The sequence below is a fragment of the Dysidea avara genome, chromosome 7 (assembly GCF_963678975.1).
Source record: "Dysidea avara chromosome 7, odDysAvar1.4, whole genome shotgun sequence".
Taxonomy (NCBI): domain Eukaryota; kingdom Metazoa; phylum Porifera; class Demospongiae; order Dictyoceratida; family Dysideidae; genus Dysidea; species Dysidea avara.
In genome coordinates, this window is record NC_089278.1 from 10,005,080 (window position 1) to 10,027,855 (window position 22,776).

Consider the following 22,776-nt stretch of genomic DNA (forward strand, 5'->3'; position numbering starts at 1 on the left):
CACAGTAACGATGCGACCACATCACTGACCAAACCCAAAATATATCATCACCACATATAAACATCATGTCCACTGTTTGTAATCTTAAACATTGTGTGAACATAAATGCATAAATTTAATGATTCTGTCTCGATGTTGTCTTCTGCTGTTCCTAATAGGGGAGACATCTAAAAATTAAATTGTATTTGATTATCAGATATGTACCTCAATGGATGGAGTGTGGTGTGATTTATCATCATCCATTGTCCTGTAAACAGAATCCATCCATCTATCATAAACTACAATGATGTAACATGACTACACTCACCATTGCTGCGCATGTAAGTGAAACTGTGATGGCAATGGGGAATAGGGAGAGAGGTTTGTACTAGATAAAAATGAAACAGTAAGACATAAGACATAGGTTTAGACAACGGTTGTTTGATATACCTTCCTCCCAACATTAGCGAACTTAATGCTAAGCCACCAGGTAAGGCTCCAAGAGAGTCCTCTGTAACACAGTAAAATATTAAGTTACTGGTGTCATTATTATACTTGCTTACCATCTTGAGAATGTACTGGAGTGGTGTCCCAATTGTTGTCACTGTCCCCAGGGCTTATTGCTTCAAATTGAGGTAGTGGTGTTAGATTTTCCCTGACAGTTTCTTCAGGAAATGATGAAATGGCATTGTCTGACAGCGAGCCCCCAATACCAAGCAGTGTGGATTGGAGAGATGATGCAGGCATTTGTGAGACGAGAGATGTTAGTGCATTAGAAAGAAGAAGTAGAGGAGCATTTGGAGATACCGGTGAACTGTGTCCAGATGAGTGTGGTGTATCGGTTGACTTCTGTTGGTCAGTTGACTTGCGTGCTCTATTCCTGTACTCCAGCAAGGATACCTGGATATCATTACCATTAACACCATAATAAAGATGTGGCTAAGTGACTTGCCTTTTTCCGCTTTCCCTGTTGAGATGGAGTATCAGTTCCACTACTTGTCTTTGCATCACCAGGCTGTTGTTGTTGATCTGTAACTTTCTCACTGCTGATATCGCCAACATCACGTGGGTCAATATCATGGGAAGTGTTATAGTCACATGGTACAACTAAAGGGTCTGGTGATTTTGGAGATGAAATTGCTGCCACCTGTACATCATCCTGATCAGTAGTTGTCTTCTCTGAAACAGGTTTCTCTGAATCAACCAGACCAGTGTCAGCTGCATCGGTAACAGTTGGTTCAGAAATAGGTTCACTTTCTCCATTAGGATTATCATCTATAGTTGGATTTCTATCTTCAGCATGTTCTGGTTCTTTCCCAATCTCTTCTTCTATCAGTATATGATCATTGCTGCTAACAGTTACATCAGAAGCAGGTCCTTCTTTTTTATCTTCTGATGATACATCCATAGATTCACCTGGTAGGTTGTCTTTACAGGATTCACCATCACTTAACACAACAGTTGATAAATTGATTTCATTTACAGCTTGTTTTGTGTCCTGTTCAGGACTAGTTAGTTTCCATTTGAGCAAGGCTTGTTTCTTACAGGGTACTAGGAAACAGAACAAAACAAAACAGTGAATCACTACATGGTTAAAGCTGCTGCAAGCCAGACATACATGAAAGGGGATGGTTCTCTTTTTTACTATTAACAATAATCTCTGATAATCCATTAGAACCTCCAGTGTGGTTGTACAGTTTCAGCCATCTCTGCATAAACAACTTTTAAACACAGCAATGCATTAGTTAACAACTACATGCCTTCTTCAATGGTCCCTTAAGTTCACAGCCTGAGGATTTATGAATAGAGCCATTTAAAATGTGGTCCTTTTCATTAATTTCTTCATCTTTCCACTTCTTAAGAAGAACCTATTCATGGCAACAGAGAAAGAACAGTTCAACATTTCTTACATCTCCATTGTTTACCTTCTTTCTGGGAAGTGGAAATTTGGCGATTAGGAACTTGGGATGCAGATAGGGAGTAACCTTGAATCCCATTTCAACTGGGGGTGGAGATGGTAGGACATGATCAGGAACTGGAGCTAGTAGAGGTGGAGACAATATCAGATCACCGTCACTATCTTGATGATGACTGTGGATCAGTATAGTACAGCATTGATCACAACTTGACTCAGTGTTGTCTTACTATTTGTTGGTCACAGGCAGTAATCGGACTTTATGTCCTGCTGTTTGAGGACCAGAAAACCTACATTATAGGGTACATATAGTATTCTAATATTAACCAAGGACACTTTACCTCTTTTTAGAATCAATTTTCAATTGGGAAGAGTGTAATGGAGAGATGTTATATTGTTGGCCTCGTCGATACTCTACACCATCTAACATTTTTGATGTCAGTTCCTTCCTGCGTCCCTCATGGCACAAATGCTGCTTATGTTTCTTCAAAGAGGAAACAGACCCTGATACTACACATACATTACTCATGACAAACTAGCTATTATTGCTAACATGTATCATGATCCATTAATACACTGTCATCATCTGAATCAACAGAGTCACTCTGTGAGTGATGTGATAGTATGCAGGATGAGTGATGGGTGGGGCTGACCTCTGGAAGCAGAGTGGACAATGAGCTGGTGGTAGTAGGAGGTGACTGGCTGTGAGAGGAGTCTCTGTTCCTCCAGTGACGCTGTTGTAGCAGTTGTGAAGATGAAGATTGTTGCAGACCCTCACTGGATCGAGTACTGCTTCTACTCCAATTGTCATCTTCATAACTAACAATTCAAGATTATATTCACTCCACGTACACATATGTCCGTGTATATGTATGCATACATTGTACATTGTGTGTGTATGCAAAATAACATACGGGTGGTTCTCATCGTTAACTGGAAGAAATCGTCCCAACTGCATCCTATTGACGATGGTAAAATTAGCTCTCATTACTTGACAAGACATTCCCTGGTTACAAGCACAGTCCACTGGGTAATCACTACAATACACTTGGTGATACATTTAGTCATGCCTTGATGTCACATTTACCATTGTTCATATGGAAAGTCAAACGGCAAAGTGATCTCTGATCCAGCCTTGATTGAGGTTGATGCAAACACACCAATCTTGAGCTCATTGTTGATCAAAATGTGCTTCAACTAAATATGTCTGGTGTATAATGATGAAATATGACTACATTATATACCTCAGAATTTGGTGTACAAGAACGCCTCATAAATCTAGCCAAATTTCCATACTGCCTATAATAATAATAAAAAAAAACAAAAAAAAAACAATATACACAAATATAATGTAGTGCAGTCTATACCTGGCATCAATGCACAAATCAATACCAGGAATCTTCTCATAGCAGTAGACGTAAGGGCAAGGCCTAGACAACAACAAACATTACAACAAATTTATATGCACAATCAGAGTATTATGTACCTGCTTTTCCAAAGAAACTTGCCAGTGATGCCCAATTCAGCCGTAACCACATTTCTCAGAGTAAATTTTCCCTACAAGAAATCATTACAACATACAAGAGTTGCTAGCTAAACTAGACACATACCTTATACTCCATGACTAACTCATACATAGACAAGGAGGTGTGAGTTACTATACCCCTTCTTCGTTTACGTACTTCAGACACAGCAAACTTTGCCAGTGGTCTCTTAGCCTCAATACTGCTGTACTCTTCCTACAATTAACACCAATAAAGTGTCAACTACTACATCTATCCATCAGTGATAGACACAAAGTGGTGGTAATATTTGACCACCAATTAGCTCAACCACAAGATAACAACCTTTGTTTGCACAAGGACTTGTATTACTAACCTTAGAGTAGCTAATAGCCTCAGATTTTATCTGCTGTGATTTGAGAGCTATAATAGCCTTCACTTGTTCTGTATAACGACTCTGATGGATGTTCTCATACTTATCAGACCATGGACTGTAAACAGAGACACATTTCCACATGTAACTTGCAAATGTGTACACAAACCTTAAAGAAATATCCCATAAGTCCTGCATAAAGGTATCTTCCAGCTGTATATCTACAAGTTGTAAGTATATATTTATCAGTAAACTAAAACCACAAGAACAATGGAATGTTTAGTTCTATAATGACAACCAGCCAACACAAATATTATGATACCCATAACTTACCAAAGAGTACTTGCATAAACTCTTGTAATTAATATGAATACTGCTAGTTATTTCTTTAAAAACACATTAAAAATTCTACGTGTTCTATTTTCAATGATTATTATTTTGTTTTCACCATAGACCAAACTCTACTCACTTGTGGTGGTAGGTTGAGCTTTCAAAGCAGTTGCTGTTCTGACAGAACGTTTCCTGATCTTTTTCTTCTCAGGTTCCTTACTATCCTCCTTGGTTCGTTTGTTAGCAGGCTGTGGTTTACCTTCCACCACCATTGGTTGTTGCTGTTATAAAGGTGTATACACCCTGTTCTTAATAACAACACATGGTGAAACCTTGGATGATGCAACTTTCCGTTTCTTCCTACGAGACACCCTGTGGAGTTCATCAGAAGAAACATCATCCTCCTCTTCCAGCTCTGTAACAATAACACCAGAATGAGTCACAATTATTTCATTTGTATATAACTAGTGTTACAGTACCTGATATGTCCTCTCTCTTCTTCATTTGCATTAGCCTAGCTCTCTTCTTGTCAGTTGGCCGGGGCTCACAGTGCTCACACATGTACTTATCTGGGACATTATTAGGGTCCACCTGCATGCATTCAATGTGCTGCCAGACGCTAGATGAGAGGGACTAGAAATAACCTTGATGACAATGTTATGCTTACCTACACCCATCACAGCAAATCATATAACCATCATCGTGCGTGAAGCCACTAAAACGTACAAGGGGAGAAACAATACTTCCCAAAACACTTTTCTCTCACGCTGTATAGCCTCCCTCAACATTTGCTTTAACGTACCAAATACATCTGGTGACGTATTCTTCGTTCGGGTCCCAATCGTCACCGCCCATCCTAGTGATACATAATTAGAACATAAACAACAAAAGTTCTACGATATGTTCAATTGTAAGCGATTTAAACGGTGAAAATATGTAGTACTGTTTTACTGGCGTAGTTTAGCAACAAAATTCAAGCGAGTAAGTGAATTAACAAGTGTAGGACGCTAAAGGTCGCTCGCTATGCTAGAATAATTATTTCTGACTGCTATTTATGTTTATTAAATCACCGTACTGCTTACGTACTTTTAAATCAGCCTTGGGTGCCCACAACAGCACGGATAGTTTTTTAAACTCATCGAACCTGCTCGTAAGTTTTTTTTCAACCGATTGCCGTTCAAAATTATTTACATTTGTGCTTGTCCTAAAGTTGAATCTCCCGCTAGGAGTTTGTCTGGCTTCTCCATCATCAAATTAGCTAAAAACTTGTAGAGCAGAACAAAAGTGGATGCGTGGATCATAATACCAGAATTATTGTAAAGCAATGCATTCGAACAGCATAGTTTTGCTAAGGCGAGTTTGTTTACTTGTTTGTGTAACCTTGGCGATATCGCCAGTTCAAAGCCAATGGACTGGATTTGTGAACAATCTAAGAGAAGATGTTGACTTTGCATGTCCTGGAAATGAAGCCATCATTGGAGTGGCTAGCGAGCACAGGTGAGCTTATGTCATTATTAGTTGCACGACATTTAGAAACAAAAGCCCCGCCTCCTTCTGCTCAAATATAATTTCCGTATTTTTATTCATTATCTCCGTATACCTTTTCACTTTCTCTCATAGTCGTGGATTTGGTGACAGACGATGGGAGTTTTTGTGTGGCTCTGGCGGAGGTGTGGCGGGTGTGCTAACCTCCTGCAACCTTGAGGCGACCATTATTGAACCAACGCAAGAGGTCACCTACGACTGCCCAGGAAATGCCTACATCGGTGGATTCCAGAGCACGTTTGATGCGGCCACGAGTGACCGAAGATGGAGACCTTACTGTTGTACTCGACCACGAACTGCCTTAATTAATTGTGTGCAATCCCTGACCTGGGAGAACGTTGTTGGAGAACTCTTAAATTGGACAACCCCAGAACTCAGTGTTATCACTGGTCTTGAAACATTCTTTGATCCAGTAGTAAAGTAAGTCATGGCAGTAATTCCTTATCAATGTCTTATCTTATATTTTACAATACTGTCAGTGATCGACGATGGAGATACCATTATTGTGATATTCAAGGTGATGCCATTGTTATTTAGTTTGTTATGTTGTGTTTGAATTTTCATTTTTTGTCTCAGTGGACTGTGGAGATCCTGGATTGCCTGACAACTCCGATCGACAAGGGGCTGACTTCTTGTTTACTGATACGGTTCAGTACACCTGTAATAATGGATATTACCAGTCAAGTGGGGACAATAACTTGACTTGTCTTGACACGGGACTGTGGAATGGAACACTTCCTGTGTGCACAGGTGAGTGGATGTATTATATATGGGTGTTACTATTCAGTGGACTGGACTACTGGACTGACATATTTTTGGTTTTTGCACATTCTATGGTTGGATTTACGGAGTCTTGGTAGTAAACAGCCTTAGGGCACCTGCAGCCCACTTCTAAACGCTGAAGATGAACAGTGAAATATGCAAAAACTGTCTCTTAATAATTTCGCTACTGTTCATGCCACTATACAACACTTATTCCTTACCCTGGTGTGTAGTAATTGAATGTGGCGGCAATAGTTAACCAGCAATCAACTAGCCAGTAGACAGTATCCTTCGAGTTATATCCTTACAGCAAGCTTGAGGAGCAAGCTAGTCTCGCCAGCATGGCCAGATCTCTATGTTTGCCTTTAGTTCAGTGCAGGGGCTTACCAATTAGAGGTTTTTCAGTATGGGTGTTTATAATCTTTAATAATTGATAAGCACTGATAAGCCTGGCCTGCACTGAAACAAAAATCTGGCAGCAATACTAGCTTGCTTGCTCCTTAAGCTTGCTGTAAGGATATACTGTAACTCGAAGGATATTGTCTACTAGCTAGTTGATTGCTGGTTAACTAATGCTGTCACTACACACCAGGGTAAGGAATAAGTGTTATATAGTGGTACGAACAGTAGCGAAATTATTAAGAGACGATTTTCACATATTCCACTGTTCGCCTTCAGCGTTTAGAAGTGGGCTGCAGGTGCCCTAAGGGTGTTCACTAGCAAGACTACGTAAATCCAACCATAGAATGTGCAAAAATCAAAAATATGTCAGTCCAGTGTTCCAGTCCAGTAGTCCAATACACTGAATAGTAACGCCCTATTTTATATATATATATGCATTGCATGCACACTCGTATCTACATGCAAAAGCATGTACACTACACTCACATACTGGATGCGTTCATACATGTTATACATTCTCTTACATATACCGACATGTACTACACATACTCAAAGAGACTTATACATCCCCCACTTATCATTCTTACCACTCTTACTATATAGAGTGCACTGATATTGCCAACTGTGAAGACATCAGATGTACTGATGAATTTGACCATGAGTGTTTTAGATGTCAATCTGAAAATGGTACAGGATATGGAGAGTCAGGATACGTGAATGTTGTGTCAGAATGCCAACGTATGGTTCTACAAACATGGTTACATTATCATTTTTACCATATATCCTACAGCATTGTGTTCATGGTTAATGCCATTTTGTTATCCTGGTGATTGCCTGAATGGGACAAACTCATGTAACTGTTCTCAAGGATTTGAAGGAGAAGACTGCCTTGACAGTAAGTAGCACCTTTTTGTCTATCAGAGAATTCACATATTCCATCTCTCAATCAGTCACTGATGTCCCGACTGTGATGAGCTGTCAGGCTACCATCAATGGTGCCTCTGGACAGTTTGCCTCTGTCATGTGTCTCAATGTATCTGATTTGGAGTTCATCAGTTTTTTGCCTACCCAAGTAGCTGCTACCTGGGAGGCTGTTTATCTACAGCCCAACCCTGCACCACGGCGACCAGCTTATGTGACTGGATTTAGTGTTGGTTTAGCTCACCTGTATGTGGAGGCCAATCTGTATAGAGCAGCCAGTAAGTCATCTCCTTATATGTCTAGTAGTAAACCTGTAATATTTGCACAGATCCAAATTTTGTTGTTTCAAGCAGCACACATGAGTGTAACAATATTGTGGTCACTTCTGATTTACCACAAGAAGGACCATTAACTTGCAATGTGATGGACAACAATCTGTCATCGCATACATTTTTGCATGGAGACAGGTTAGTTAATATCCCTTGTACACATTAAACTTTTCTATTGTTTGATGAGCAGGTTTGAGCTGGTGGTGTATTCACAAAATGGAGGTTTTCTGGACATACTGAACAGAGACACGTACATGACTACAAAGTACTACTACAATGGCAGTGCTGTGATGGGTAGCAGTCACTATCAGTTGGACCTTATGCCACCTTTTCATTGTGTGTTCCAACCTGTACCAGGTCCTAGTTGCACCCAGCCACTACTGTACATTGGAGATGAGTTGACAATATCAAATTTGACTACGGTTGTGTGGGGTGGCTGGGAAGATTCTCCTGCAGGAGTGGCAACCTACATGCTTGATGTATACCTGTTGGAAGAGATGGATGGTGAACTAAGAGAGCGAATTATGCCCAAGATTAATACATCACTTCATCAAAACTCTGGACTAGAGAGCTATTCTACTACAGTTTTGTTGCCACATGATGGGCCGTATTCATTTGTTATACAAGTGTCTGATGGTGCAGGCAACTTACAGTATGCTAGGAGGTTGCTATTGTTTGATGCAACCTCTCGTTTGACTGTCAACACCAATACCCCACTCAGAGCCACATCAGCTATTCCTCAGACTGGTTACATCTGGCAAAATTCCAGTGTGCCACTTGTTACTGTCACAGGCCAGGGTCATTTCTACAACACTAATTTGCAGACAAGCAACTGGCTGGCCCCTGTAGCAGACTTCGCTAGTGCTGCCATTGACTCGGCCTATGATCACCCCCTAAATGATGGCCAGTACCCCAGGAGTGGTACTAACAATGCACTGGGAGTGTTATCACTGGAATATGAAATTGTCATTGATCATGAAGGAGGACTGGCAAACACAAGTCTGGAAGTGCCCGTGAATTTCACCAATCAAATCAGTGATATTACACTAGAGTCTGTTAGCTTTGACATTGCAGCATCTGATGGGGACAGTGCCAGGATCTGGTTCAAGGCAGTTGACTTTAAAGATCAGGAAATATATGACTCACTAGTGGTACACTTTGACTCCTCTCCTCCAATGATCAGAGACCTGTGGCTGGAGTACAATGGAGAAACAGGTTTATTATTACACGGCAGTGCTGACCTGACCACAATGGTAATCAGTTTTGAAGCCTGGGATGAACACAGTGGATTATGGTCTTTGGAATGGAGAATTGGAACATGGTATGGAGGTGATGACATAGGCTCAGGAAGAGCACCACTTCTCAACTTCACAACAGTGAGTTTTCAAATGTAGTGACTAACAATAAAATATAATTATACAGGATACTTGTGCTCCAGGAAATTGCTTGTGTAACTCCCTTGACCACTGCTACTCACTGAGGCATCGTGTCTCCCCCTTATCGACTGACTTGATCCCCCTAACTGTATCACATGATACAGATTATTTCATCACTGTTGTTGTTACAAACTGGGCCTACCTGCAGGCTGAGCTGACACAACAAATCACCATAGACACTACACCTCCTTTACGAGGGTTTGTGTTTGATGGGAGTACAACAGATGTTGACTACCAACAAGAACACACAGTGATAGCATGGTGGACTGGTTTCTTTGACAGAGAGAGCAGTGTTATGTTCTATCAGTATATTTTTGATGCAAGCTGTGCTGATGACACTATGTTTACTATCCCAGCATATCAAAATGTAAGCATCCACACTACACTGTATGTGACAGCTGTGTACTTTATTTTGTGTAGGTTACCACCACTAACAGCACCACTGCTATGTGGACTGCTCCTGGGGAGGGAACATATTATGTAACTGTTGCTGCATTTAATACAGCTCTTCGTCACTCAGTCTCAGTATGTTCTGATGGTGTTATCATTGACAACACTCCACCTGATATTAATACTAACAGTCTTGTCATTGCTGGCAAACAGTTTGACCCAGCTGCAGAAATAAGCTACATTGTTGCAGAATATTCCCTCAACATCAGCTGGTCTGCCAGTGATAATTTCGGTGTATATGATTATTCAGTTGGCATTGCAAGCTCAGATATGTTAGCTGCTACACCAGACTTGATCCCATTTCATACCACTACAAGACAACCCTTCATCTCATTGCACAGCAGTAACTTAACATCTGGACAACAGTTTTATGTTGTCGTTACTGCAGAGGATCATGCCTTGCTGACAACTACAGCAGTGTTTGGGCCTATTGTGCTTGATACACGCCCACCTGTTGTAAATGGTACTGTGAGTGTTGACAGGGACAACAATATCATCACAGTGTCTTGGCCAATTGATTTGATAATAGATACCGAGCAAGTAGGACCTCTTACTGATTATGAGTATGCCATTGGTGAGTGTTTGTGTTGTGCAGGCATGTATGTGCGTTCGTTTACCTAAATGTACTTTATCATTACAGGTCGGACACCATATGGAACTGAGATACAGGAGTTCACTTCAATAGATGTCACAGATATGGCTGATTGTCCTAGTAACTATTACTGTATTATCATTGACACTACCTCACTACACTTACTGGATGATCACACATATTATTTTCCTATAATAGTCACTAATGCAGCTGGACTGTCATCTATGGCATCCTCGGAGCTTTACACTCATGTATCTCATGCTCCAATCATTGACTTTGTATTTGATGTTGATCTATCAAGGATGTTTGATATCTCATCTGGTCGTAGTCTACAAATGGAAGACATTGATGCAGTAGTCACAATAGACACCATTAGTGCTCACTGGGACTGTTGTGTTGATGGTGCGAGCTATACTGTTGGCTTAGGTTCCATGCCAGGGCTGGAAAATATTGTGAATTTTACCACTCCCATGGACCAAGGCATGCACAGCTTTGTCAACATTTCACTTGGTAACTACAAAATGTACTATGTCACTGTGGTGGCCAGAAACAGCTTGGGATCTACAAGAGCATCTTCAGATGGAGTGATGGTATTGCAGACTAGTGTACAGGATGTTCAGAGACTAGCCAGAGTACTGGATGGCTACAGCAGTGACAGTTCTGGTGTGGTGTATCAAGCTTCTCACACACATGCTGCAGCAAGATGGTTTTTCCCAACCACTGTTACACCGTTTGTATCTCACTACATGTGGGCTGTAATGGCCGCCAATAATGGTAACAGAGATGAACTAGTTATTGTGAAGGATTATGAAAATGTTGGAGACAATGGACAAGCGACTACTGCTGGACTTTCACTGATGACTAACCAGTTATACATCTCAGCTGTACAGGCCTGTCATTTATCTGATTGTTTAGCTCCAGTATATTCCAGTGGGTTTTATGTTGCTACAGCTCCAGTATCCAGCTCCATCTCATCAACATACAATCCTGCCACAGGTGTAGTGCAAGCTTCTTGGGAGCCATTTGAAGATCCAAGACTAGCGTATTATGAATGGAGCACCAGTGAAGAAATGGCGGGAACTAATCTGTTACTTCCATGGCAGAGAGTAGCTAGTGACGTCACTACATTACAATATGTTCTTGATGGTTACATCAGCTATAGTCCAGCACAAAGAATAGTATTTACCCTCAGAGGTGTCAATGTGGCAGGCTTGCAGGCGATCACATCAACTAGTGTTAGATGGTTAGTGAATGGAGAGGAAATAGAACAAGACCAAGTTTTGTTTGAACCAACTGTTGTTTATGATGTACAAGAGAGTGATGTTAGCATGATTAGTACCACTGACTGGTCTGAGCTGGAGCACTATGCAGTTGATCTACAAGATATTGACTATGTTGGCTCTAGTACTATACTCTATGCTTTCTGGCCTCAACTAAGATATCAAGTTTACTCGTGGTCTGTTTCAGAGAACAGCAGTTTTGAAGAGTGTGATTCTTTAGACAGCATCGCTTGTGGTAGTACAATTGCTAACTTTGTTGCTGTCGATGGACTCAACTTGACTCATGGCCACACATATTACATTTGTGTTCAAGCTACCATTGATAACATTATTATTCCTAACACTGATTCAGTTTCGACACTCTTGACAGCATGCACTGATGGAGTCACTGTTGACCTAGCCCCACCCACTGCTGGATGTGTGCAAATTGTTGTACCAGAGTACAATGACGATGTAGAGTTGGGCAGTGCCAATGATGAGTATGGTGGCAGTCCACCACAGGATGTGGCTTGTATGAATGTTGGAGGATTTCAGGCATCTAATTCAGAATTGGTATTGAAATGGGATGATTTTGCTGATGTAGAAACCACATACCATGTCAGAGCCATTACTCACTATGAATATGCTCTGGGTACATTTTCTTGTTTGTAGTAGTAGTACTGTATTGTTATGATGATTTGTTTGTAGGCACTGTTCCATGGGGAAATGACGTTGTGGATTTCACTGAAGTTGGTGTCACAAATCAGGCCGTGCTATCAGATCTTATGCTGACTTCTGGCCTCGAGTATTATGCAACAGTTAAAGGTATTGTCAATTATTTGTATAGTCAATAATGTTACTGTATATATACAAATTGTCTTTATACAGCTTATGATTTTGTGGGTTCTACGGCTCAAGCTACAAGTATGCCAGTCATTGTGGACACTAGTCCTCCCATCATTAACAGATTATGGATTGGTGAAATGTTTGACCATTCCCTCACATCACTTTATAACGTTCGAGTCAGTTGGGACCCTATAGTAGATCCTGAAAGTGGTCTGGTGAGTATAGAATGGGCGATAGGTATGTAATATTAATTATTCTAATACAGCAGTCAGGTTGTTCTTGTAATGTACTAGGTTCTCAACCAGGCTGGGGTGACATCATAGCTTGGCAGCAAGTTAGTAATGACACTCACTCCTTATCTACTGCAGAAATGTTGGATGTCAGTGATGGGCAAATGATCTTTGCCTCCATTTTGGTCAGTCACAGTTTATTCAAAATACATCTCGCACTTGCACTGATACACCTATAGGCTATCAATAGAGCAGGATTGTCACAAGTGAAGAGTTCATTTGGTTACGTTATGGACACCACTTCCCCCTTGATGGAACAGGTTCTTGATGGTGCCTACGGAGAAGACAGTGACTACTTGGAGGAGAGAACTTCCTTCAGTGCTCACTGGGTTGGATTTAATGACCCTCATTCTGACATATTGGAATATGAGTGGGCAATTGGCAGTTGTACTGGATGTACTGATGTTCAGGGTTTTGTTTCAGTTGGCTTACTGACAGGTACAGTACAATCTTCTTCTACCTACAACATTATTTGCTTTGTATAGAGTCAACCAGGGAAGGCCTTTCACTGATGGATGGACAGAAGTACTATACTACTGTGAGGGCTTGCAACTTGGCAGGGTTGTGTACTATAGCTAGCTCCAATGGAGCTGTGGTGGATGGCTCCCCTCCCATTCCTGGGGTAGTACTAGATGGTTTAGATGGTACAGACATACAGTTCCAATCCTCGAAGTAAGTTGTTTGAAAATACCATGCATGAATTACTAGTGCTGTTGTTTATTGATTAAGGTACCATGTGACAGCTCACTGGACAGATTTTCATGATACTCATTCAGGGATTGCCTATTATCAAGTTTATTCAGGATCAGTGCCTAATTCTGATGATGTTATTCCACCGTTCATTGTAGACTCCTCACAGACATCAGCAACCATCAGACTTGCCATCCCGCTGGCTCCTGATACCACCGTCTTCACTACTGTAGTTGCTTTCAACGGTGCAGGTCTAAATGTAGCAGCTGTGTCAGATGGAGTTACCATCCTTACTGAAGCTCCTTTGATAGTAAATGACCCTTACATTGATGTCTCCTGGGCAGGGTCACTGTTGAGCGGTACACAATATGACCGTTCTCTGTTAAGACTTGTATCAAACTTTACTGACCACTCTAATACAATCAATCACTATTCATGGGCTGTATATTCTGATAGACAGATGTCTCTACCAACCCCACTGTTTTTATCGTATATTGGTAACTATGCTACTTTTACTCATATCCATTTATCAGATGGACAGTCTTACTACGCTGAAATAGAGGCATGCAATGCTGCTGGACTGTGTTCAAGAGCTACTACACCGAGTTACCTGGTTGACTCTACACCTCCTAATGATGGTTACTTCGCTGTGCGCACTTCTTCAGTTGAGCAAATTGTGGGACGTGTTGAGACCATGACTTGGAGGAATAATCCTATAGCAGAGAATTCCAGATTGGGATTGTATTTTTCTGGGTTTTCTGATCCACATTCTGGCATTGCACACTACTACTGTTCTGTTGGAACTTCATACTCTTCTGCAGATCTAACTGATGGCTTTAAAATACTTGTAGTAGACCAGATTAATTCCCAAGGAACTTACTTGACAAATGTAACTCTTTCTAGACAACTAAATTTGAATGAAATCATTTATATTTCACTGTGGGTTGAAAATGGAGTTGGTCTAAACAGCCGAGTGGTTCAAGGTAGCTTTACACTCACCTCTATCAGTAGCCTGGATGGTACTTTGGAATTGCGGAGGACGTCTACCTGTAGTATTGACAGCTGCGAGGGTCACTGTACATGTGCTGCTCGTGGGGACTTGTGTGATGAAATGCCTACTTGTCAACCAACCAACATTAATGATCTACCACCAGATATGCATGTTAATGTGGTGGACGTAACACCTCAGATGCTCCATACCACTGATGATGGTAGCCTATTTACTGCATCCTCTAATAAGTTAGCCGCAAGATGGGAAGTGGCTTCACCAAGTACAGCACAGTGGTTTGAATGGAGTGTGGGTACTGAAGGGTCTCCACCTGGCACTGGTCTGTTGGACGTCACAAGTGAACAAATTTGGTTCAACCCTGGAACAAGTCGGTCAGCAATCTTTACTGTATCCCCAGAGTATCCTCTCAATACTGGACAAAAATATGTTTTCCATGTACGTGTTTGGTACAACAGCACGTATAGTGCAGTGTTTAGTTCAGCTGGGGTTACGGTGGACCCAGTTGGGCCACAAATTGTGAGGGGATTTAGGACCAGAGAAGTGCGTACATTAGGATCAACAGCTGATGTGGACTACATCAATTCAGCATCAGCCATTGATCTCTACTGGTTTGGGGTGTTCTATGCAGATGCTGTCCAATACATTATGGCAATTGGAGATACCCCTGCTGGTAAGTAACGTAAAAAAGTACATTTATGTACTGTACTTTACCTATAGGATACAACATTCATGACTTCATCTCGTTGGATAGTGACACAGAAATGACAGTGACTGGGCTCAGTTTACAACAGAATCGATTGTACTATTCAACTATAATTGCTCACAACCCAATGGGAATGAGGGAAGTGTCCATATCAGATGGATTTGTAGTAGATACTACTACCCCTATTGCCGGTATTGTGCTAGATGGTTACTTGTACACAGACAAAGTAGCCCAGTCCAGCGGTGAGAATTACCTTGTCAGATGGTATGGATTTGTGGACACAGAATCGACCATTGATCATTATGAAATAGCAGTTGGTGAACCAAGTAATCTTCCAGCTACCTTTATCAATGTTGGACTAAATCTGAAACACAACATTACCGGTCTATCACTTACTGAGGGATCATTATATCATGCTTATGTAGTTGCAGTGAATCAAGTTGGTATCACTTCTACTCAGCCAGTGATTTCTAATGGTTTGATCATTGATAGTACCAGGCCTACTGGTGTTAACTGTACTCAACAATCCAATAACTTGTTGTTAAATCCTTCCTTTGACGGGCCTGAAATAAGTAATATCCATGGAAACTTAATTACAAATGATATTGCTTTGAACAGTTGGCAAAGTTCTCTTAAAGAAATTCAGGTGTTATCTGTGAACAATCTGTTAGCAGTCAGCGGACATTTCAGTCTTTTCATGGTTGGATCTATTTCCCAAACCATGAGCACTACACCTAATGTAGAGTACTTGATCGCATTCTATGTACACAGGTGGAACAACAATGGTGATCTCTTGTCCGGCACAATAACTGCTCCTGGGCTAGACAGGAGATTTGATATTCTTCCTATGGTTACCACATGGACTAGAATATCTTACATGTTTACAGCCATGTCAAACACATCACTAATCACCATTAGCACTAGTGGTGACAGTCTTGGGTTTGCAATTGACAATGTAGAAGTGACGTATTGTATGAACAGCAGTTCTGTAGTGGCTGCTTCTCCCATCATCAACTTGCCAGAAGCCATCAATATTGGTACTTCTAGGTACCTATCCAGTAGTACAATGAGACTATATTGTAACTGGTATATTGAGGATTACGACAGTGGGATAGCTGAGTACCTGTGGGCTATTGGTACCACTCCAGGTGGTGACCAATTGATGAGGTACACATCCACTGGTAGTCAATCATGGGCAGTCAGTCCTGTGCTACACTTGCGTCACAACATGAGCTTGTTCATTAGTGTACTGGCATGGAATCATGCTGGGTTAGAGACACTGGTGCAGTCTGGAGAGTACATAGTTGACCTAACACCACCAGTGCTTGATGGCTCTTTGAAGAATACACAAAGTGATTTAGAACTGCATTACCAGCTAGCTGGTGCCTTATCTGTTGACTGGAGTGACTTTGTCGATGATGAAAGTGAAATCAGCTATTGCCTATGGGCAATTGGTAAGTGTACCTTGTAAGTTGTGTAGATTACATCTGTGACTGTCATTAGGATCTAGCCATGGTATTGATGATCTACAACCTTTCACCATGGTAGAGGGGACCACAGCCAACAACACTGACCTTGTCCCAATCGGTGCTGTGTTCATTTCATTGACATGTACTAATCCTGGACTGTTACATACAACTGTTACTTCTGATGGTATAGTAACACTAAGCCTACCTCCTGACCACACCAGAGCAACATTGATGGTCTATAGCTCAGCTGACTCAACAGGATCCGTGTATGGAAATATGGACAATTATCTTCCTACATCATCTCTGATTTTGAGTTGGACAGGATTTAGAGACTCCAACTCTAGCCAGCTGGAATACGAGTACAGGATATTTGAGTCTGATGGTACTGTCAATGATTGGGTTAATGTTGGGGCAAATCTACAAGTGTCACTATCAAATGTCAGTCTTATTGTTGATCAAGAACATCAAGTTGAAGTCAGGGCTAAAAATCCTGCTGGTTTAGTAAGCCAACCGATATCTGAAAACTTCACAATTTCCATGGAAATACCATTAGAAACAGGTACACTAATAGGGAATTATCCTCTAAGTTACAGTTAATGTCCAAATGTGGTTTGTATGTTGGTATACTTGTTCCCATGGTAGTTAAAGTGGCCACCAAATAAGGCTGATAAAATTTTCACCAGTAATGTGATCTCAAATGATAAAAGTAATTCCTAGAACTCGCACATCAAAGTCATTAACAGGGTATATACTTGATAAGAACAAAGTCTGTACAATGACATAAATTGCACTAACTGTGATAGGAATTACACATGGCTGGCTTGATTGCTATTGTGTGGTTTACTTGACTAGTTTGTCAAGTTTTTCCAGGAAGTACATGATGAAATAATTACATTCTTTGCTTGTGATAATCATAACGCTTTTTGTTATGTGGTTATGTGGGTTGGATACCTAAATATTATATTACACACCCACAGTCACACCCACACATACAGTAACAAGGCTTCTAGCATATCTTGTACCTTGATTGCTACAACTTTACAGCCAAGTCACAACATAGTCCCTAATTTCATTACTACACATAACCACTAAAGTCTGTTGTTATGCAGTTTGTGGTAGACCTATTCTAATTATAATGCACTGTTGTGTATATTACTACTAATAGGTGTTATCATTTAACACTGTAAAGTTCTGATCATGTTGGTTGCTTTTACACTAAGTTTAATAGAGGAAATATATAACAAAGAATTGGTTGCCTCTGTTTATTTACTATCCCACTGGACATACGTAAGCATACAGAGAGTGTAAAGTGTTATTGTTCATCATTGTTCTAACTCTAAAGCAATGGTGGGACTGTGGAACATCCTGAGACTTTAGCAAATAATTACTGGTAATCACTATAATTATGAATTTGTGATTCCAAAGAGAACTGTTATCTTTTACTTGGGCTAATACCTAGATGGGGAAGTTTTAAACCTGCTTTTAAAAATTTAATTATAAAAAATCACAGTTAATTGCATCATATGTTACCACTATGCTTTGATGGTTCACATAAAAATATTATATTCCATGAGATTTCCAGGTGTGGAGAAGTGTGTTGTTTTTTTAATTTTATTTATGTAGGTACTCGTCCTAATGTTACTATTTCTCCCCCTACTTTACTGATTGAGTGGGCAGGCACGTTCACATCTGCTGTACCGTTGTATTATGAAGTGTCATTTGGCAAGAGGATGGGTAGTGGTTCTGTGATCCGTTGGCTGGAGACGATGGACACATATCTACAGATCATTGATACTAAACTGAGCACAGAAGAAAGCTACTTTTTAACCCTGACTGCAGTTAGTTACGCAGGTTTACACACGACCACTACAGAATTTGTCCCAGAAATACGCATACCATAACCAATAATAATTATTAATGTACATAGGGGGTATCAAAATAAATATAAATAATGGTGGTTTTGTACAATGGTCATTAATTTGTGTCCATTTTTAATATTATTGTAAAGATTGTTTGTCAATTATGAGTACACTTCAAGCAACATACGCCTGACACTACCTCCACCTAGTGTTTCCAGTGTCACTAACTAAAGTCGGGGCTAGAAATCCTGCTGGTCTAGTAAGTCAACCGATATATCTCAAAACTTCACAATTTCCATAGAGAAACAGGTATGCTAATAGGGAATTTTCTCAGTGATCAAATGATAGTGTCTGTTGTTACCTATCATTTAAGTACAGACAACGTTACCTATCAATAGATACACAAAGTCACTGCCTATCAAATGGTAACTAATGTATTTTTTAAGCAAATGCTAATGTATGTGGTAAACTATTACGCAGAGCTGGTTTCTGTGGAAGTGGCAATTAAAAAGTGCTTGTTCCCATACCAAAAAATAGTGATTCATCTATAGAGAATCGTCATTACTTGGACCACCTCTCTATACACTTTAGCTATGTTTGGGACCTACATACTTGACATGGCCGCTGTTGTAAAATGGCCACTAAATGAGGCTTCACTGTGATGAACATTTCACTGGTAATGTGATCATCACAAATGATAAAGAAATCACACATCAAAGCTGCAAATCATTAATCAGGGTGCATGATATAATTTATTTTGAACAAGTCTAAATTAAGCAGTCACATAAAAGTAACTGTGCTATATAATCTAAAATATGTGCATGGCTGGCTCAATTGTTTTTGTGTGGTTTACTTGTCTAGGTTATCAACAGGAAGTGCAATAGTATAGTAATTACATTCTTTATGTGATTAGTCATAATAGTATTGCTAAGTGGTTATAATGGATTTGATGTTCATAATTATATGTCTAAAATAATATATTATTACAAGACACACAGAGTAGCTAACTGAAGGTTCAGGCTGGTCCCATCCACCTTCTAGACTTGGCATTGCACATAATAACTTTATATAGTCCCTATTATCCCATTTCGTTACACCTAAAGTCTGTTGTATTTGCTGTTGGTGGTAGACCTCTATGGGTGCATAAACACCCATTGTGTTGGGTGTATATAAATAGTTCTTAGTTTTTAACACAAAGTATTGCTGCTAATAGTTCATAGTTGTCTTTTTTAATAACACAAAGTGTAATACTAAGAGGCAATATAATAAAGAATTGCAAGAAGCTGTTTCCTGTACTATCCCAACAAGAGTTCATAATGAGGGCAACATTGGCAGTTAGACACTCTCCCTCACTACTTTTTTATTATGAACTCTTGATCCCTACTATAGAACTTGTCCCAGAAATACCAATACCATATTAATGTACATAGGAGGTATCAAAATAAAGTATAAATAATGGCAGTTTTTGTACAACGAATCATTATTTGTGTTCACTTTTTATAGATTGTTCATTTGTCAATTACGAGTATACTTCAGCCAACATACACCTGACGCTACCTCCACCCAGTGTTTCTATGGTAGGAATGGGGGAATGTACAATCTTGTAGTAGTGCTCTATGAATTCCTTTTGACGGTCGGTAAGAGCATTGAATGCTGTTGATGACATACACATATGTAAATCACCTTCAATGTTGCTCACTGCAAGACAATTGCCACAGAAGTTGGCTGTCTGGTGCTCTGAGAGATGCAAAATTTGTTTGCCTGTTTCATTGAGAGTATCCAATACTTCTTTCTTGTTTTCAGTGATGCTATCCACACATATCATAGCGAACTCCCTTGTAATGGACATCATCACATTAGTATGGTAAATAGGAACACCGCAGTATTCAGCTTCAAACAAAACTGGTCTGTAGTCAAATTCCTTGCAGAAGGCATTTAGTACGTCTGGATGTGTTCGGGCCGATTTGCAAGCATAAGCAATCCTGTTGTCCCTATCCAGCACCATGCTCCCTGTGCCCTCCAAAAATTTCGACTCGTTTTCATAGTTTGTGTAGTCTACAACTTTATAGCCATATTCATTGACCAACCCTTGGATAATGTCCTTCCTTCTTTCCACTCGTCTGATTTTAGCGTACATGGGGAACAGCCCGATCCTTCCATCTTCATGAAAACTGATCCAGTTATTGGGGAATACAGCGTCTGGTTTCCTTGGGTGCTCTGTATCCTCAAATATACTTGTCTCTATCTTGTGCTGGCGTAACTTGGTAACAAGAGCGTCAAACTCTACTCTAGCCTTGCCTTCAGCTTCCTGATTTGTTACGCCGTATAGTGAGGTTTGATACACGTTATTCTTCGCAGTCTCCGAATTTAGACTGAAACGTGCCGGCTTGATCATCAACAACTTCCGTGAGATAATCCTGGGTTCATAGTTATATCGTGTCACAAGTTTTATTAATTGCCGAGCCATGGGACAGTTGGTCTTTAAAAGAAAAGCCGCTCGAGAAAAGCAATGGAACTGATGGGAGGGTAATGTGTTGGGTTGTTTATACAGTAGATCTATCGGAGCAGGTTGTACAGGCTCCCAAAGCCTGGTTTCAAGCCTGGTTTCGAGCCTGGTTTAACTAGTAATCCGGATATTAGTGTATACTACTCGTCAAACTGCCTGAACTGGCGGGTTTATCTGGTTTATCTTTATAGCGAAAGTATGACTGAGAAGTGTTATTTCGCGTTTTGAAGTGACTTGGATATATGCAGCTAGATATAGTTCAATGGAAAACCTACTAAAAGTGTAAGAGAAATTTCTTCGACACACCTCTACCTCGCCCTCTACCTACCCAGCTTGTTCGTGGTCGGGATGTTTATTTTATCAATTTCTTTTATAAGCACACACGGAGTACGTTACACATACTCAGAATCTTTCGATCTAGTAGGATATTTGATAAGTGGCACTAATCCGCAGAATGTGAAAAAAGACGGGCATGTGATGAGCGTGTTAGAGAGGTTGAGAGAGCTCAGTTGCTTTTCACCATTGGTGTTTGCAGCTACTGGTGGCATGGGGCCCACTGCTACAACGGTTTTCAGGAAGCTTGTTTCAATGTTGGCTGAGAAGCGTAGCATTAATTAGGGTTTCCAACTCGATATAGGAAGGTGCTTTCTTTTGTTGTTTCTGGAGATTTTCACATAGACTGACCTTTAAGATACAGCAAACAAGTGGTAATTTGTTATTGGACTGCTTGTAGCATTGGGCATCAACATAAGTTTAACACAAAAACATACAAAAGGTGGCCATGTGACCAAAAATACTATAATGGTTGTGGACAGCTTATTTGAAATTCTTGGCATTTTAAGTCACACTCAGTGTATTTCTTATCTTATAATGAAGACTTCTACATCTTCTAGCGTTATAGCATATCCTGTGTAGCTGTAATGGGATTATTGACCACATGACCACTTTTTGGGTATTTACAGTCAAAACTGCACACAATACAGAGTTTAATAATATATTAACACTTGTTCATTTTATCTTAAGGTCAGTCTGTGTGAAAATCATCAGACACAATGAAAAGAGCTGAGGCATCATCCTATTTTGCAGTGAAAATCCTATATAAAGAGATTTTTGGTCACGTGACCACTTTTAGGATATTTACGTGTGTTAAAATTATGCTGATACCCAAAGCCGCAAACATTCTAATAACAAATTAGCACTTGTTTTGCTTTATCTTAAAGGTAAATCTATGTTAAAATCTTCAGAAACAACAAAATGAAGCATCTTCCTATTTTGAGTGGAAACCCTACATTAATTACAGCAAATGCTTATTCTGGCTGCGATGTAGGCTTTGCTTTTCATTGTTAAGATCTGCAGTGATGTGTTTGAAGGGTCATCGCTCTTCAGTTGGCTGTCCATCAACCACTGATATTGATTTGGCCTACTCCGAGGGTCGCTTGGAGTCTGGTGGCCTTGTTTGATTGCTGGTATTTCCAGCTGTCCAGCACTTTAACACCTAGTGTTGGGGGTGGTGGCAAGGGCAGTCCATCTAGCCCGGGAATAAAAAAAAGAAAGAAAAAAAAAACTAATCTGCAGAATATTTGGCACTTGGTGAGTGCCAAAGTTACTG

The 22,776-nt window shown here is 40.3% G+C and overlaps 3 protein-coding genes across 4 annotated transcripts; 1 reads left to right on the forward strand and 2 right to left on the reverse strand.

Moving 5' to 3' along the window:
* Positions 1–25: 25 nt before the first annotated feature.
* LOC136262175 (uncharacterized) lies at positions 26–5,309 on the reverse strand. Of its 2 annotated transcripts, none has more exons than XM_066056341.1 (27): positions 5,186–5,309; positions 4,902–4,955; positions 4,767–4,814; positions 4,579–4,718; positions 4,432–4,514; positions 4,239–4,380; positions 3,939–3,990; positions 3,773–3,887; positions 3,505–3,633; positions 3,381–3,451; positions 3,262–3,324; positions 3,139–3,193; positions 2,982–3,091; positions 2,809–2,931; positions 2,548–2,713; positions 2,448–2,499; positions 2,236–2,398; positions 2,125–2,184; positions 1,905–2,070; positions 1,740–1,847; positions 1,598–1,688; positions 932–1,530; positions 543–879; positions 430–490; positions 308–367; positions 205–247; positions 26–151 (listed from the first exon to the last, which is right to left on the reverse strand). In XM_066056341.1, exons 2-27 carry the CDS (start codon positions 4,952–4,954, stop codon positions 116–118), a joined length of 3,126 nt encoding a protein of 1,041 aa, XP_065912413.1. In that variant the 5' UTR covers position 4,955; positions 5,186–5,309; the 3' UTR covers positions 26–115. The 2 variants fall into 2 exon arrangements, with proteins under 2 accessions (XP_065912413.1, XP_065912412.1); XM_066056340.1 differs by having other exon boundaries at positions 2,236–2,404.
* LOC136262167 (uncharacterized) lies at positions 5,285–18,822 on the forward strand. Its single transcript, XM_066056326.1, has 21 exons — positions 5,285–5,596; positions 5,720–6,064; positions 6,124–6,161; positions 6,221–6,394; positions 7,412–7,546; positions 7,599–7,703; positions 7,759–8,007; positions 8,058–8,196; positions 8,249–9,434; positions 9,481–9,861; positions 9,915–10,518; positions 10,585–12,447; positions 12,504–12,620; positions 12,684–12,878; positions 12,935–13,056; positions 13,111–13,369; positions 13,417–13,603; positions 13,661–15,300; positions 15,348–16,787; positions 16,837–17,361; positions 18,426–18,822. Exons 1-21 carry the CDS (start codon positions 5,424–5,426, stop codon positions 18,701–18,703), a joined length of 10,155 nt encoding a protein of 3,384 aa, XP_065912398.1. The 5' UTR covers positions 5,285–5,423; the 3' UTR covers positions 18,704–18,822.
* Positions 18,823–20,180: 1,358 nt separating this feature from the next.
* LOC136260121 (uncharacterized) lies at positions 20,181–21,128 on the reverse strand. Its single transcript, XM_066053750.1, has one exon. The coding sequence runs from the start codon at positions 21,126–21,128 to the stop codon at positions 20,181–20,183; it is 948 nt and encodes a 315-aa protein (XP_065909822.1).
* Positions 21,129–22,776: the final 1,648 nt, after the last annotated feature.

Bases quoted from the DNA above. Each gene is read 5' to 3' on its own strand.
- LOC136260121 (XM_066053750.1), bottom strand. From the start codon at position 21,128: ATGGCTCGGCAATTAATAAAACTTGTGACACGATATAACTATGAACCC.
- LOC136262175 (XM_066056340.1), bottom strand. From the start codon at position 4,954: ATGGGCGGTGACGATTGGGACCCGAACGAAGAATACGTCACCAGATGT. The intron at 3,452-3,504 runs GTATGTGTCTAG...GATTTCTTGTAG, and splicing joins AGTTAGTCATGGAGTATAAG to GGAAAATTTACTCTGAGAAA. The intron at 2,932-2,981 runs GTAAATGTGACA...AGTGTATTGTAG, and splicing joins GACTTTCCATATGAACAATG to TGATTACCCAGTGGACTGTG.
- LOC136262167 (XM_066056326.1), top strand. From the start codon at position 5,424: ATGCATTCGAACAGCATAGTTTTGCTAAGGCGAGTTTGTTTACTTGTT. The intron at 7,547-7,598 runs GTATGGTTCTAC...TATATCCTACAG, and splicing joins TGTTGTGTCAGAATGCCAAC to CATTGTGTTCATGGTTAATG. The intron at 13,604-13,660 runs GTAAGTTGTTTG...TTATTGATTAAG, and splicing joins ATACAGTTCCAATCCTCGAA to GTACCATGTGACAGCTCACT.